This window comes from Thermobia domestica, chromosome 10 (assembly GCF_964235325.1).
Source record: "Thermobia domestica chromosome 10, izTheDome1.hap1.1, whole genome shotgun sequence".
In the NCBI taxonomy this organism is placed as follows: Eukaryota; Metazoa; Arthropoda; class Insecta; order Zygentoma; family Lepismatidae; genus Thermobia; species Thermobia domestica.
The window spans coordinates 230,824,694-230,843,181 of NC_137463.1; the positions used below are offsets into that span (position 1 = coordinate 230,824,694).

At 35.6% G+C, this 18,488-nt stretch overlaps 1 protein-coding gene across 1 annotated transcript in view; it reads left to right on the forward strand.

Moving 5' to 3' along the window:
* LOC145663056 (androglobin-like) overlaps positions 1-18,488 on the forward strand; it is a 201,498-nt gene that overhangs the window by 51,312 nt on the left and 131,698 nt on the right. Inside the window, exons 7-11 of the mRNA XM_081729218.1 lie at positions 3,859-4,018; positions 7,280-7,395; positions 7,949-8,067; positions 13,893-14,074; positions 16,897-17,269. Coding sequence (XP_081585344.1) covers positions 3,859-4,018; positions 7,280-7,395; positions 7,949-8,067; positions 13,893-14,074; positions 16,897-17,269 — 950 coding nt within the window. The remainder of the gene's footprint in view (positions 1-3,858; positions 4,019-7,279; positions 7,396-7,948; positions 8,068-13,892; positions 14,075-16,896; positions 17,270-18,488) is intronic.

Genomic DNA, 18,488 nt, shown 5'->3' on the forward strand with positions numbered 1-18,488 from the left:
CCTATCCACAAATCCATGTGTCAGAACCCTAAGGTACTCACGCAACAATTTTTATAGTGAGAGTTTGGCTACGGGCATACAATTTGAAGTACTCACCAACTACCTTTATAAAAATTGTTACGGAAGTACTGCAGGATTCTGGAGCACGTATATTTGGATAGGGTACATATTAGTTCCAAAGTGAAGTCTTGATCTGACTACGGTAGGTCCCATAGTTTTGAAGCTACGGACGTTTAAAGTTTATTTTATCATGTTTTTGGCACCCTATAACTCCGAAAGGAAGCATTCGTGCACCCAGGTTGGTCTATATTTTTTTGTCTTATCTTGATGTCAGGAATCACCTCTCAAACGTTGTCAGTGTTGTTTTGAAACTTCCTGTATATCTCATACAATCACCTTAAGAGATGTGTGCACATAATCTTTCATGTCAAACTAATAAATTATTTTAGCATATAGTACAATTATTTTAGCGTATAGTCATTATTTTAGCATGGTATAACTACGTCTGCAAAAGAAAAAACAAAGAGCGAAATTATGTTTTCAACTCAACTCACGGATAGTATCATTCAAAATACTTTGTAATTGCATTCATCAGGCTGAATATAATCATAACTGAAAAAATATAAAACATCACAGGGGAGGGGATCAGGTTAAAATCTTGGGGATGGGCTCGACTAAATTTTGTTACTCCTAATGATTTATTTGAATGTTGATTTTAAAAGCAAGCTTTTGTCATCAGAAGAGTCTATAAAACTTAACCTCTTTCGAAAATCCAGGGAGGGGCAATTGCCCCCTCTTGCCCCCCTCCGTGGGCGCCCATGGTCAAACTCAATATTTTGAGAATATTTAGAAGCTAATAAACAAATAATAATTGTTACTTTTTCATTGCTAGCTTGTATCGGAGAGGGATTTAGATGCTATTTCGAAGCCATACTTCTAACTAAACAACACGAAGTAGGTTAAAGCAAACTTAAATAACATTTTGAAACTTCATTCCCCATGCCGTAAACGTCGCCAACTAGTGGTCCACTTGGCAGTAAACGCCGATCGTCGATATAGTGACGCGTCGAAGGATTGCCGCTAGTATGGCACTGGTGGCAGGGTTTCGTCGAGTCCAAACAGATATCTTAAGTCGGGGTCTTGAAGTTACCCCGCGTAACAGCGAGGACTTCATTTTTGTCCACGCTCCTTCGATTCGACGCGGAGAATCGCGAAGGGCCAACACGAACTATCGCCAGTCACGTACATGAGGGTATTATTATATATTATTTTTTCATAACGAATTGTTCCCAAAGTGAGCTCCGGGAATCAAAAGCAACCCTGTCTCTACATCATATAGTGTAAAATCTTGAGATGAGTACATATAATTGTCTGAATTTAGATTACAACTGTCGCCGATCATTAGAAAGTGAATATGGGAGAATTATGAAATAAAGTAAATTGACGCGCGTCAGTTTGTTATAAAATTACATGACACGCATTTTATCTCATCCCAAACGGTTATCGTCGAATACACTGTTAAAGGAGCACTCTGATTGGCCAAGGTCTCAACGATTTATCGTCTCCGTGGCGAAGTCGGAAGAACACGCGTCTAGTAATCATAAGGTTGGTGGTTCGCGCTCACCCCGAGGTACTTTTTTTTAGTGGTTTTTAGACTCGCCTCACTGTAAATAAGTCACGCATATAGGCGATATATCATATTCTTGGGAAGTAATTATGTGGTTAATTGGCGTTACGTTACGTCTCTGCCGCTGGTGGGAAGCTGATATAATTTTCAAAACGAAAGTGGGGCCTCCGCGGATCGCCGCTGCGGGGCCGTCAATATTTGGCGAGATGTCGCTAATTTCCCATCGGTGGTCCACCGACGCTTAGAGCTCACTACATGAGCTCAATAAATAAACAATGAAATCTCTTCAGTTGTCACCTCAGCAAGTCCTAAACAACTTCATTCACTCTTTTTCTTCAAGATTTTTTATTTAATTTATTTATTTTTTTAGTTTAATGTTCTACGATTACGGTGCCAAGCGGGAACAAAAGAATGGAATGAAGAAAGTAAAAGGAAATTGGAGAATCCTAAGAAAATCCTCGCACGTGCGGTATCGTTGAGTAGTGTCACAAAATTTTTATTAAATATTCTGTATTTTATTTTGTAGTAGTTTAATGAATCCCTATGCCATAATCGTCGGTGAACCACCGATGGGAAACTAGCGATATCTCTCCAAACTCTGGCGGCCCCGTAGCAATGATCTGCGGTAGCCCCACTTCCATTTTGAAAATTAAATCACCAGTGGCCAACCAGATGCGACGAAATGCCAATTAACCACGAAATTATTCCTCCAAAATATGCAAAATCGCCTATAGTGTGATTTGTTTGCATTAAAGTGAGTCTAAAAAACACTATAAAAAGAAAAAAAGAGTCTGAAAAACACTATTAAAAAGAAAAAAGTCTGAAAAACACTATAAAAAAGAAAAAAGTACCCCGGGGTGGGCGCGAACCACCAACCTTATGATCATTAGACGCGTGTTCTTCCGACTTCGCCATGAAGGCGATGAAAGAACCCTTGCTTGTAGAGGCATAAATCGTTGAAATCTTTTTAATTTGGCTAATAAGAGTGCTTCTTTAGCCGTATATAATAGACGATAATCGTTTGGGATAAGATAAAATGCGTTCACCATGCAATTTTATAACAAAAAGACGCGCGTTTATTCTCCCATATTCACTTTCTAATGATCGGTAACAGTTGCCATATAAATTCATACAATTATACGCACTCATCTCAAGATTTTATACTTCATGATGTAGAGGCAGGGGTTACTCTTGATTCCCGGAGTTCATTTTAGAAACAATTCGTTAGGAAAAAATAATATATAATAATAACCTTATGCACATGACTGGTGATAGTTCGTGTTGGTCCCTTCGCGATTCTCCGCGACGAATCGAAGGAATGCGGACCAAAATGAAGTCCTCGCTGCTATGCGGTGGTAGCTTCAACGTCCCGACTCTAGATATCTATTTGGACTCGACGAAACCCTGCCGCCAGTGGCACACTAGCGGCAATCCTTCGACGTGTCGCGATGTCGACGATCGACATTTACCGACAAGTGGGCCACTAGGTGTTGGCGTTTTTTACGACATGGGGATATTTTCTTTCTTGCTTTGTTCTTAACAATTCGTCTGTCATTGAAAAATTGCTTCATAATAGCAATAGACAAGCTGTTGATTGAAGCACTGCCTCAGCACAACGACGTGAGTTTTCTTCTGCTGGACAAAAGCGCCAAACGTTTGGTTTATACCTTGACCCACTATATAGTACCAGTAGCGACGAAACGAAAAATTTCGGTCGCGCTGTAGTACCAATATTGTTTTCAGTATAGTTCTGCCTTAAATTTCTCTCTTGTGGACACCCTTTTTTCCTGCGTACTAAACTTCAATTTCACTTAACAAATATGCCGCCCTGGGGCCTGGCTCCTGTGACTCGTGCGCAAATACGGGCCTGACTGTCATCTTCTAGTGTAGCAACTTTGGGCCAGATTTATGAGTTACTCTTGGGTGTTCTTAAATTTGAGTGTATATTACATTTTACATCTCATATCTATTTAAAAACAAAACAGGAATTTTAAAGTTAAATGTCAGTTCGTTAAAGTTGAAGTACCTTATGAAAGTACGGTACTAATATAAAATTATACAGATAATGTAGGATAAATATTGATCCTACATTATCAAATTCTCTTCTGTACAGATTTATTATTTTGTTTTAAAAGTAGAGGAAATCATTCCTGATATTTGTATCTCAAAAAAAAATTGCGTTTGTATTTCTCTTCTTCGTCCATAATAAACATTTAATAATTAATTTCCAGGATAGTCTCTTGCCCGATCTTGGTCCTTGCTGCAGTCATGTTCTCCTTGCCGTGCAAGCACGAGATATACCACTTGAACGCCCTCTTCCGCGACCTGCCACTCCACCATGGAAGCAATATCGCTGGAAGGATTGGGCCATTAGGCATGGCATTGTACCACGTAAGTAATAAATACTATTCAGATTCAGTTTGGTACTCCATTCAATGAGGTAAGGACATAATAAGAAATACCTTTCTACTTTCGTATAAATCCTCCTATACTCGTATAAGAAATGATGGGAGGAAAAAAAACGAAGTTTTTAAAATAGTTGAAATGTTTAAACCAATTAAAGAGACTAATGTTTCAAAATATGGCAACCAAACTCTCTAATCTGGGTACCGTATTCTGAGCCGATTTCTTCCCCCGTTATAAGTACAGAAAACAAAAATATTTTTTTAAAAATTGTTGAAATATTTAGAGCAGTTAAAGATCAATATTTTATACAGAAGTTGTGGAAATTATTAAAGAATATCATATTAATCAAGACCCTATACCGGAGTATTAGAAATCAAACCAATTTGAAATTGAAATCAAGTATTCCTTTTTAGCTCATCAACATATATCCATGGCTACGAGTCGCATGCCTCCATCAAGGACCTGACATATACAGCCGCCAGCATTACAGGACACAGCTGCCAGCCGTAATGAACAACTGTAGTTTCTTACTTATGTAGTTCACACAAAATGGCAACACTTGCCGTATAGATACCCTTGAAAAGAGCAAGAACCGTGGTTTCGTTCTGTACTTAAATGACTTAATTTTTTTACTCCGACCATATATCATTCAAGATTGAAATTCGTTGAAGTTTACGTGATCGCGGCTAAAGGTGTGTTTTTCTTTGACAATTTTTCATTATGCTACTAGATGGCATAATATGGTATATCGTTAGAAAGAGAAAGAAACGCTCCTACATATTTTATTATTTATTTTTATTTATTTCTATTGATTTTTGAATAAAGTGAAAGTGAACTAACTAACTAACTCTATGGCCTATGGAACCCGGAGATTCAATACCACGTTCACAAAAGCTCTCCACTGACTTCTATCCTTCACCAACTGGAACCAGTTTCTACTTTGTATTCCTATCTCTGCGAGATTTATCTTAATATTGTCCTCCCATTTGCACCTAGGTCTTCTTAGTGGTCGTTTTCCGATTGGATTTCCAGTCAAGACTTTGAAAGTGTTTCTTCTTTCTTCCATCCTAGCTACATGACCTGCCCATCTAAGCCTCCTAGACTTGATGATCCTAACAATGTTTGATAAACCGTATAAATTATGTAGTTCCTCGTTATGAAGTTTCCGCCATTCCAAATTCCCGTTCTTCTTGGGTCCGAATATTCGTCTCAGGATCTTGTTCTCAAATACTTTCAGTCTATGTTCTTACCTCAGACTAAGCGACCATGTTTCGCAACCATACAGAACAACAGGCATGATTATCGTTTTATATATTTTAAACTTTAAATTCCTCGACAGAATTCGCGATGACAAGAGATTTTGAGCTGAATAATAACACGAATTCCCTGCTTTTAGTCGACATTTAATTTCTTCGTGAATATGATTTTCGTCTGTTAATATTGATCCTAGATATTTGAAAGTATCCACTTTGTCAACAGTATTATTTAATATTTTAACGCATCCATTACCGTATTACCGCCCCGACGCACTTCCATGTATTTAGTTTTCTCTGCATTTACTTCTAAACCCATGTCCCTACAAGCGTTTAATAAGATTTCTGCATTTCTTTCTATTGTTCTCCTATCATCCCCTATTAAATTTACATCATCAGCATAAAATGAAAGTGAAAGGAGTAAAAAAAATTTCAGATTCTGAAGCTCAGTAAGAGTGACAGTGGCGGATCTGGAAAAGTGAAAGTGTATCTGAATCCAAAGATTCAGGAAATGAAAGTGACCATAATGACGTTGTCGCGCCAGATCCATGTATTGCTTAATAAGAAATAAATAATTGGAATCAAAGAGACAAACTAGAAATGTTTCCATTTTCGGGTAATTAATCATACGAAACCCAACGTACTGACACAGCTTCCACCAGAATCCACATCCCTAGGTATTTGAAAATAATCTAGTAACTGAGACATTCTGAGAAGAGATTGGTATTAATACAAACAAATATGCCATACAATGTTACAGTGGGAATCGAAGTAGAATAAAAAGTCCCTCACTACCAAAGACGAGATTCAGGGATATTTACCTTTTTGACTTCTGATGGTGCAAATGAGAAAACCTTGCGCTGTTCTTCAATTCCACTGGCCTATCAGAAAGTCAATCTGCACTCTTTTTCTGATGTTATGCCATTTAGCAGTTTCTTACTCCTATTTTTATATTTGCATGTTACAGATAATGAACGCCTTGATCTTAGAAACAGACTGTTTTGACTTCGGGTACAGTTCATAAAGAAATATATTTTCTATGAAATATAAACCATTTGAGTCTGAAAAAATTAAATACTAATTCTGTGTACGCAAAGGCTGCAGAAAGATATAGTAAGGCGATAGGTTAAGGGGCACGTAAGGAGAAAATTTAGTTTGTACAGTCAGTGACAAAAGTTCTAATGAAATTAGTTTCGTAAATAACTTCAGAATGGAAGGACAATTTGAGTACAGTTTTCAGTAAATTAAAAAGAATATAATTTTCTGTACATTCTAGCCTTGAAACTCGGTGAAACTGCCAAGTGATGAAGATCTCGTTCCACCGTTATTCCCAAAACAGGTTTTATCAAACTGAAAGAACTTCTGTCGCTGAGTGTACATCTTGAATCATAAAGGATGGGCAGCCTGGTACATTAATCTTCGCCACTTGGCATTTAAGTCATTTCGTCGGGTTCATTGCTTTTCTACGCTTTATAAATTACTTTTGTTATTATCACACAAATCCTGAGCTGTTCTACGAGAGAAGGTTCCATTCGTTTTAAAGGTCGAAGTATTTTGTTTGGACAGAACGTAATCAACCAAAGAGAAACTTACAACATTTGTTAAAATTATAATTAATCCTTGTGTACTACTATGGGGTCTTTTGGAACCCCAGAGGTGTTTATCACGATATATCTTTTAAACAAGTGAGATTACAATTCAGTCTTTTCTTACATTTTATATCGAGTGTATGGTAAAGATGCCTACTAAAAATTTCAGTTGTCTGTATGATGGTTCTGCGTAAAGAACATAATTTAGATGGGATTCTAGAAGACCCCTTGTAATTCCTGTGTAACAATGTTCTTGGTAGTACACAAGGGTTAATATTGATTCAATGCGATTTTAGCTTTTTGTATCAAATGTTGGTGTTATATGAGGCGTTTCATTTGGTATATGAGGTATTTTAACTTCACAGTAGAGTCTCTATTGCAGGTATTGCATCTATATATTGCAGCTCCTGATGACAGACCTATTCGATGCTTAAAAGTCTACAGTGCTTTGAAGCAAGTACAGTATGAAGAGTCACATTTGCCAGATACGGAAGAGGAATCTCAGGAGGAAGAGCAGGAGGTATGAGTATCTTGAGCACGGCATACTGAAATTAACAAATTAAATAACACATATAAAAAATTGTGGACGTTTTATTGTTTTGTGTAGTCGATAATTACAGGTAACTTCTTCAGAAATACATGGCATAGAGAAAGACATTTCTTGCTTTAAAAAAATCTACATATTTTTACTAGAAATTAATGAAAAAGAATTCTTTCTTTCTGTTCAGCACAACTGTTATTAGTAAATGGCGATCTGAAAGGAAGTTTTGAGTGGATAACAATAGTAGGCTAACCTTCCTTTCTGACAATTCTGCTCACAAAACGGGCATTTTAATTTTGTCTTTTGGTTAAGAAAATTTGAAAGTACTTCTCTCAAAGAATTGTGAGTACGAGTAAATATTCACCCTATTTCGTACCTCACGTGCCACTGTTTGTAAATGGTTTCCTTTCCTTTTAAAAACGAGAGTCCAATTTTGATAATTAGGTATTTTGTGTTATTGATAAAGTTTAAAATGCGAAGTGCATTTTTATATTTTATATCAAATGATGTTCCTCTTTCTTCTATAATTTAGGTAAGCCCAACTAAGCCAGAAGACAAAGGAAAAGATAAGAAAGGTGAAGAAATAGTTCGAACTGATATAATGGAATTAGGAATATGGGTGCCTATGGATGAACTCTTTGCTTCCTCAAGGTACATACACTGCTTGATGGGCAATATTTATGTATACTTAATGCCAAAGTTGGGAGAGGGTAGTAAAAATATAAAAGATTTTCTATAAACACATAATTATAGAAGTTTAAGTTTTCCTCTCCTTTTCCCTTTTTTTACTTTTCTGGATATATACTGGTGAAAATTAGAAATGTAACAAAAAGAACTGACTTCGAGCGATTTTTGACACCGTCGTCAGCACCTCAACGGTAGTATCGTGGGCATCCAGAACGGCTGTAATAAGACAGCATGGATCTTGGATGTAACTTCTGAATATGACAAACCATGCGTCTGTTACCTACTGCCAAAACTTATCAGCTGTAGCCTGGGAAGATCTCTGGTGTTCGAGACTTTGTATAATCATGGGTTTGATCTGTTGAATCGGCGAGAGATCAGTTGATCGCGCCGGCCAAAGAAGCAGTGGAATATCATAGAATGGTATCAAATACTATAGCACCCAATGTGGCAATGCAGAATGGCATGAGTCCCAGGCAGTTACCAGGGTACCATCAGACACGGATACAGCTCAGTGTGTAGCAAACTTTGTGAACCACATCACTTTCTTAAAGGTAGGATTGTGTTTTTCCACATACTCGTAATAAGTTGGTGTATTTATCTTCCTAATAAGACAGAAATGATGATTAATGATGCAACAGAAGAGAAAATATATGAAAAATTCTTAAATTGATACTAATTTGTCTTTTCAGGTTTCATTACAAAGATAACGAATAATTGAAAAGCGACCAGTGTTCTGTGAGAGAAGTTAGTTTTTATGTAGCACAATACCGGGTGTATCAAAAGTCTGGTGCCATAGGCTAACTCCATTATAAGTAAAGATACGGAAAAATGGAAAGAGAGGGCCAGCCATTTGTGGTCCTCAGTGGCAAGGCTCCTAATGTTAAATGAAAAAGCAGCGTTTTCAACTCAGTAGGCTGCTCGACCGGAAGTGAGGGCACGCAAGACATGGAGAATCACCTATTTCCATCATTTTACATCTTTTTCCATTTTTTCGTATCTGTACTAGTAACACAGTTGACCTATGACCCAGGACTTCTCATACACCCTGTATATATTTTTGGTGAATTTTTAGAAAGTTCATGACTTGGATATAATTTAATTTTGAAGTGATCTGTAATATGTAGAAGTGCAAGAAACTCAAGGTTTTACCCATTCGATCAGTGTTATTTTGACTGGGTATATCATCCCACCTGCGATTCATATCACGAGAGATTGAACTGAATAATCGTCTTGATTTGTTCTTTGATTTAAGAAGAAAATAGTTTCGAAACACACATTCCATAAAAACGGAAAGAAGCAGCCTGGAAATTTTAAAATATCTCAACTCATAATTAAAAAAACCGCAAGCTAAAATAGTAAATGGATTTCTTTATCCTCTCTTCAGGCATTTTCCAAAAGGTTACAAAAATTACAACTAATTATGGATTGAATTTTTTCGTAATACCAGACATAAGTTTTAAAAAATTATTATCAGAAAAGAAGAATTATCACAAGTATTATCTCTCTCTTCCATAGAAATCTATAAAGTTACTTGCTTGTATCTACAAATCTTATACAGGCATGACAAAATAAAACATCTCTACGAGAATAGAGATACATTAGTAACTTTAAAGAGTAAGACCCATCCATTTCAGGCCTTATCAAAACATCGGCAGGAAACTTAACATAAAATTGGAAAATTAAAGTATTACATCCCTGTTCTTCCATCAGAGATAGGAGCACATTTAAATCGTTCGTCTTTAGAACTGAAGAATCTGCTTTAAATCTGAGTGAAGGGAATTTAAATTACAGATGGATGACATAACCATAAATTCAAGAAAATACTGTTTCAATGGATAAAACTTCTGTTTCTCAATTACATTTTGTGCAAATCACGGATTTCCTAAAAGTTTAAGAAAATATACAATTCTACATAAAAATCTGGCACATGAAAGCTAACTTCCCACACATAGGAGCTGGCCTCTTTCCAATTGTTCTTTAGCTTAGTCATGTAACCTGAAAAGACAAATTAGTGTCAGCTCCAAGATGTGATGCACATTTTCTCTTCTGGTATATCATTCTTCATTTCTGCCTTAACATGAAGATAAGTGTACCAATTCTATTATGAATACATGGAAAAATATAACCTCACCTTTAAGAAAGTGAAACGTATCCCCATCTTAGTCGTATGAAAACCAGAGTAACGTATCTCCATTTTCTTAGATTTCTAGGGGAAAGGAAAATATTTTTTTTTCAAACAAATATTTTTTTAATAAGATGATAAAAACATTATTGAATGGCAGTCAAGGCATGACAATGTGAAGTTCAATAACACAGAAATGACACCAAGTAAGGCCTTCAGAATGATATACATAGATCCAAGAAAACGAAAATCCCATTCTTGGAGTTAAGTTTCTCTGGTTCTCAAGCGACTTATAATGCATTTTTTAAGGGGAAGGGTTTAACATATTTTTTTGGAAGGAAGTTTTGAAGTCATTCATTTTTCTTAAGAGAAAGAATCCCTATAGACCATAGTTAACAGAAGTGATACTCCATGATATTTTAATAATGTTACATGGAAAATGCTATAGACAGAAAAAAAAAATGTCTCATATTGACCAAGTAACATAAAACATTATTATTATTATTTGTAACTTATGTAATAACAGTAGCGATTTCTCCATGGAACAGAGGGAGCATTCTGTTCCCTTGCTTTTGTGCATCTCGAAGTAAGGTTTGCATTATTCTAAACCCTGTATTTCCTAGGAAGAAAAAAAAGTTCCTTACTCCGTTCAAGCTCCATACTGTCTATTCTGCGAGGGTGCAACGCCGTTCAACATTCAGTTGTTGTCGGTGGTGTGAGGAATGTTTTCTTGTCTGAATAAACCCGAGCAGACACGAATATAGCGGGGAACGGAAGACGCCAGAGGAAGCTGTGGGTTTGATCTGTTTTATCCACTGTATTGGACATAATGGAATTCAGCGCTTCATACAGTTCAGTTTGTTTAAGTAATTTTAATTTGCTAAGGAATAAAGGAAATTGTTCAACCTTTTGTATAGCATTGTATGTGGTATTGAATCATTCTTTTTATAAAAACCTGGAAGGGTTAGGTTTCCATATTACTAGTTAAACTTGTGGAAACAAGACGGCAACGGAACAGGGGAGTGGTAGTTGTTCAAGGTTCACGAATTCGACAATTTTGTCTTGTACAGAAATGAACCAGCCACTCAGTGAATTAAGTGAAATTGTCTCCTTGTTGTTCATTGTTCTTTATGATAATGTATAGTTATTTTAAATGGTAGGCCTACATCTTACCTTACAGAATTTAAAACAAAAATAAGATCTTACAGTAGGTATTTTGTAAGTAGTCACCATAATTCTACGAAACGGTTAACTGAGTTTTCATCAAGTGATAATTGTTACTGAAAAGACGTTTGGAATGTCTCCAAAATCAGGGATCATTTTTTAAAATATTTTTTATGGATATCATGAATAGTCCCAAAACTGTTTCCATCCAAGTACTACATAAAGACATTCGATTACACAAGGATCGATGGTCATGTAGATTATCAATATCGCTATAGGATGGTTAAAAATAATGAAAATGTAAAAACAAACAGAAAAAAGAGAATATTTGATTAGTGTCAGAGGTTCTCTTTAGCAAAGCAGACATTGAAACATAGAAGACAAAACGAGGGTAGCAAGTCAATGAGCAAGAGTAATCATGCAAACCATTTATTAAACGCAACTACCTTTGCAAGAACTTCGAATAGAATTCAAAATGGCGTAAGCAATTGTGTAGCAGAGGCAATGTTTAACGTAATAAAGCAGGAAATTTTGAGTTCTCTCTTTGTTGCAATATTGCTTCACAAAGTAACAGGCGTAGCTACTTTGAACACTATCACAGGTGGAAAAATGATTTTCATGATTCACAGATGTTACTGGAAATCGATCAGCCGAAGTATTGGCTGAGCATGTGTAAAAATGAAAGGAATTCTTTAACTTCTCACGATTATGTGAATTAAGTTAAAGAAGACAGATGGTTATGAAAGAATTCGTAAAATGATAATATGAGAGGAAATGGAACAGCCTCGGGGAAACCCATGAACATGATATTTCCCCATGTTAAACGCATGCTAATATTATCTTGTATTTGACAATGCCGAAGAGTGTAGTACTATTCATACTGATCGGAAACAGCACCACACGCCGCTGTAAGCTTCTGAAACTTACATTCATTGGCCAAATGTATATAAGGCTACAATCATTGGTTTAGGAATTATTATTCTTTGAGCTCATGAATTGGCAAAATATTCGACTTTCGCCCATCTACATTAAGTTAAAGTATATTTACAAATAAATTCTTCGCTAAATTCTATAACATTCTTAGTCTAGAAGAAAAATATCCAAAGATGAGACATGTGCCAATCGGTAGGTCACATTGAGCTGAACAAAATGATACGAGTTTGAATTGTAATGCGTAGTTTTCGAGAAAAACGAACGTTTATGGCGCTGAAAGGTATGTCCTTCATAGCTAATAATAATTGATACTACTTATCTTGCTAGAATAGATTGTTTGTCTATTTGTGTAGAATATATGCAAAAAAAGAAATACACTTTTAAGTAGCAGATTGTATCCAGTGACGACGCCAGTTTTAATTTCTTGGGAGGACAAGAGGAGGGTCAGAGATATTTTGGGATGCAGCTATCTTTTTTTTTTTTTTTTTGTATCCTAAAAATAGAAGTTTTATATTACTTAGCCTACATTACAATATGAGATGCTACTGGGATACGACCACCCCCTTGCCCCCTCTAGAGTTGTCACTAATTGCATCTAGTGTTACGACGGTGATTCAGAAAGTAATGCCTCCAAGCCCATTATTTGTCCAATACTACTGCAAACATTCTGAACTGTTTATCATTAATGCACTGATGTTTAAGCTGTAGGATATCACTTGTTCCACCTTCCTATCTCTTCTCGTTCCAGAGTAATGGAGCAATCTATGGCATCCAGTGGTGAAGTGCGGTTGAAACAGTGGGCTATCACTAAATTTCTGTGTGTGGAAAGTTTGCGCCAAGGAACACTCAGCGCCGGCGACGGGTTGTGGATACACCATTACTACCCGGAAACGAAGCGTCAGTTGATGGAGTACTGCCACATGTTGTCTCCTCCTCGAAAACAATTCAAAGTTGTCCTATCTGCTGGTAAAGTTATGACATTCTGCCTCATCCTGTCTATAGTCCGGATCTTAGGCCTGCGACTTTTGGCTCTTCCCTAAAATAAAAGATCACCTTAAGGGCCAACGCTACAGTTGTGATGCAGAGGTGGAAACAACAGTTCAGCAATGGTGTCGCTAGCAGCCAGCCACCACAATTCTTCACCGACGGCATGAAAAACCTTGTTTCGTGTTGGCTCAAATGTGTTGCCCGTAATGGGGATTATGTTGAAAAATGATGCCACCATTTATAGCTGACATTGCAAGCTTTCCACTGACGCCTATATTAATGCTATCTGTCCAACACAAAGAAAAGTATCACCTTGCAGGCATTACTTTCTGAATCACCCTCGTATTTACCTTCTATTAATGGTGATGCACCTACTCCTAAGAGTGATACACATTCTATTTGTAAATTCAATGTTATAATAAAAATGTGACTTTTTTTTTTTTTAGATAAGATATTCCTGAACACTATGTGTGAATAACTTCACTGTATAACGATGTGTTTGGTGCATTTTTTAATATTCTACAATATAAAATTATTGGATCTTTTTAAAATAAGTATATTGATCACGTGTATTTTCTTTCAGGAAGTTCTTCGTGTTTCATAAACCTTGTACTTACAAGTACATGTGCCGAGTACTTGACACGGTTGCTCCAGATGCCAAAGCAGCAGGGAAAGACAAGAAGAATCCCAAAGAGATCACTCCTTTCTCTCAGGTGCCATTTCCTCTGAAATTATCTCGCTCTCGCAATGATTGCTTGTATTTGTGTATCCTTTAATTATTAAAATATAATTATTTTTTTATCGGTTTGTTTGCATAACATAAGAAAAGACACCGAATTATAGGTACAGAGATTTTTTTTTAGTTTAACGCCCCACTGTTATGCATCGAGACTAAAGAAAACGTGATAAGAGGTGAATGATAATGGTGCAATGAACAAAAGCGCTGGAATCCCGATAAAAACCCGGTGTTACCTCGCCAGAAAGCCTACTTAGCGTGAGCTGAGAGCGACCCAAGGACCAAACTACCAGAGAGCAGCACTCTACCATTGAGCAACCGCGGTCCCACTACAGAAATTTAAGAACTGAATACGAAACATCTAGCCAGCCCCTAGACCAGGGAGAAAAGCTAAATGCAATATTGTATTCTGTTGTGTTTATTGTGTTTAGTGTACCAAAAACATAATAACTGTAAATTGGTATAGACTATATCAAAAAACATTAACCATTTTATTAAGCGGGATAATTTAATTATTATTACGCATGTTTTTCGAACTATTTGTCATAAAGTCTTGAAACTTGGTGTAAGGTGGTTTTTCTCATAAACAGCATATGTACGAGGGCAATTCGGAGAAAAAGTTATCAATGATATACACTCGCAGATACAGAACTTTTATTATACACATTAGAAAAGTACAACACTACGTTACTTTTCAACATATTTACCATTGAAATTTAGGCACTTGTCAACGTTTCACAAGGTTTGAAATTCCTTCTAAAAAAAAAAAAAAAAAATCTCACACCTGGAAATGAAGCTACCCGCTAACAGCATTGTGAAGCGCATTGCCATTGTCGAAGAGTTGCGACGCAAGCCACTGTTTCATGTCCCTGGAAAGGTGGTAGTCACTCGGCGCCAATTACAGGGAGGATGATCAAAAACATTCCAGTGGAACTGCTTCAAAAGTTTTTGAGTACGAGCACCGACCTCAAGGGTGACAGAATGAGTGGCTGCTGTGAGAAGCGGACTGGGTGGCGTAGTAGCTAACGCATCAGCACAGTATGGAGATCCCGGGTTCGAGTCCCGATCCAGTCAGTCACTTTTTCATTCTGCGTAAGGGAAAACAATTTATCTGATATTCTAATTCATGTACATGCAAGAATTTAATATGTTAGATAAGTTTTCTTCACTTATTTTGGAGCAATAAAAGAAATAAAATTTAACGTTCTTGCATATTCCCATTATATATATATATATATATATATATATATATATATATATATATATATATATATATATATATATATATCAGAAGAACATTCTAATTTTGTAGTTAACTACCTCTTGATAATGAGCTATAAGTGCTTGCCTCGGAGCAAAAGATGTTTTGAGAAAATCTTGAGGGAATTCATATTTCAAAACCACCGCTACCTTTTGAAAAGCTCAGGTGCCAATAGTTGACAATTGAGATGGTTAGCTTTTACCTTGAGAATTTTCCGTAATTACTAAAGCTCCCCACTGATGAAAGGAGCTGATATAGCCAATATACATTTTCCTTCACCACCCCTTTATCAGGGTAGTGTTCTAGCCATTGACCTCCAAGAATAAATCGTGGGAATCCATGCTTCTTTGTCTCCAGTCACAAATACAGAACACTACCTCTCAGACGGGAGTACAAAAGAGTTAAGAAAAATAACAAAACGGTATTTTGCTTGTCCAAGATATGCAAGTAAATTTATCATTATCATCATAGGGTAAACGTTGCTTCAATGCGGCCAACTTCCAAGATAGAGAGGTGGCCACCTTACAGAGTAATAAGTAACGAATGTCTTATGGAAAAATGCAGGTTCAAGACGAACCAGGCCAAGATGAGCAGGTGGCCAACTTAGAGAGGTGGCCAAGTTAACAGGTTTTACTGTAATTTCTCTTTGTAAACTTAAGGAATATGCTAACTAACGGCTGAGGAAGATATAAGATTTGCTGTCATCTGTATTTTCTCAATGTCTGATGAAGACGTTAGGTCCTTGAAACTGTAACAAAAAGTGTATAGTTATTAAATAATTCATTTTGTTCTGGTCAGAATTGTGTTTAAATGTTAAATTAATGTTGTTGTATAATTTTAATTGTTTCATTTTATAATCTTTAATTTTTAATCTGTAACAATTAAGTATTAATATAATTTACTGTTTCATTTTAACTTTTTAGTATAACTGTTTTTTATAATTATTATTGTTTTCATTTTTCTTTTATTATTAAAATTATTATTATTTTAATAAGTTATTCCAAATATTAGTTAATTTTGAAGTTTCCTCTCAATTCAATGTTCTATCATATAATTTTATTTTTATTGCTTCTCTTAATAATTTTTAATATCCATGATTTTTATCCTTCCATTCGTTCTAACAATCTATCCCATAATTCATGTATTTGAAGTCCATTTTTCCAGTTCATTAATCTTTCACTTCTTTCTCTTTTAATCCTTCGCGCTTCTTTCCATTTTCTTATTATTGCTCTATTCTCTTTTTCTAGAATTTGGACCCCTTCCCAATCTATATCATGTTCTGTTTCCTTAACATGTCTGTATATAGCATTATTCTCTTTTTTAAGTCTCACATTGTACCCGTGTTATTTTACTCTTTCTTCAAGATTTTTCCATATTTCTGCCAGTTAACATCTGATGAAGATATCGTTGAGCTATTGAAACTGTTACAACTTATTTTAATTTTAATAAAGAAGTATATACTATGATTAGAAAAGTATTAATTATTTGAGTAATAGTTCCAGAATCAAGATGGATGAAGTAGATACATTAATATATTAGATAATATCAGTGCAAAAATATTAATAAATTGAAACCTTTAACATATGTTAGATATTGATGCTCCTCATGAGAAAAATCTTTATATATCACTCTCCATTGTATCGTGGTCTCCAACGAGTAAAAACGCAAACGATTCATCTCACAGTCCCATAGATATTATTCCTCCAGATAAAACCGGATCTATAACTCAAAAATCTTCTATACTCCCGAATGTTAAAACTTTACAAGGAGCAGAAAGTATAATTTCCGAGGAAGAAGGTGAAGGAGATAAGGCATCCATTGCAGAATCTGTTCCTGGTCTAAGATTGGTTCCTGCGTCTTTAATCATAGAAGAGTACAGATGGAAGACCAGTGCTATCGGCCCTGCATTTAAAGAACACAAGACTGTTGGCACTTCATCTACGACATTGTCGCTACCAGCGGGGTAAATATCATGGCACTCTTTATTATTGTATCTGAGCTGTCTTGTTTTGTGGATAATGTAGATAGAAAGGTATCTTTAAAAAAGCCCTTAGGAACTGTGAGTTTATGGTTTCATTAAAAGATACAAAATGTTTAAAAATACTTTACATATACTATACGTTCAAATAAGTACACATTATAACAATAATATTTAAATTGTAGTTTGTATTTTTTTAACATTATTTGACCTTTCACGGAAAGATTAAATTGAAAGTATTCCTCTATATCAGTGGTTCTCAACCTAATTCCTATCACGACCCCCATTTTATCACATCCTCCTATCAGCGACCCCCTTATAATTTCTGTTTTGTAATAAGTTTGTGCGGGATTTTTAATAAACGCATTGCGGAGATCTCGCCATATCCATCTATTTCTATAACAATAGAATCCATTTCTTTTATATAGTGGATACTGTAACTTCCCTAAAAGCGAATGGATTAAAACAAAATGTGGTCAGTTCTTTCAAATTACAAATATCGAATCCGATCCGTCATACTGTTTGAAAATGGAGGTCGTTTGAAAATTTTAAAACTTCATAACTCTCTTAATTTTGGGTCATATGATAAAAAGAAAATAAAGTGATTTCTAATTTTGGTTTTAAAAAAACTTAGACAGTTGTTTAAAGTTATTAGGCATTTTAATTTTCGAAAGCCCGTCACTTTAAGTAATATCCGGTATTAGGTTCTAATTATATTTATCTCTTCCTCTTATCCTCTTATCTTCCTCTTTCGCGACCTCCCAGAAACCCTCTTCGCGATCCCCTTAGAAGTCGCGATCTCCAAGTTAAGAAACCCTGCTCTATATCATAGAAAGAACAGTTATTGTTACGTAGTGATTAGGTAAAAATAATTAATGTTGTTTTCTAACTTCAAATTGGCATTTCTTTAACTGAATTTAGAAGTTAGAAGTTTATTTTATAGTTTTATTCCTACGTACGGAAACGACTTCTGAGTTTTTTTAATCTGAAATTTTACATATGAATATAATTGACAATTTTAGTATTATATTGGTGTAAGTCCGAATTTAATGAAAAAAATCGCTTATTTGTAAGCTACGTACATGATATTGGTAATATATTTATATACTTATTCATTGATAGAGTGCTCTGCTAGGTGTATGAAAGAGAACTGATTACACTGTTCTTAGTAACTTCTTCTGCATTGTAAATTCTTTCATCACAT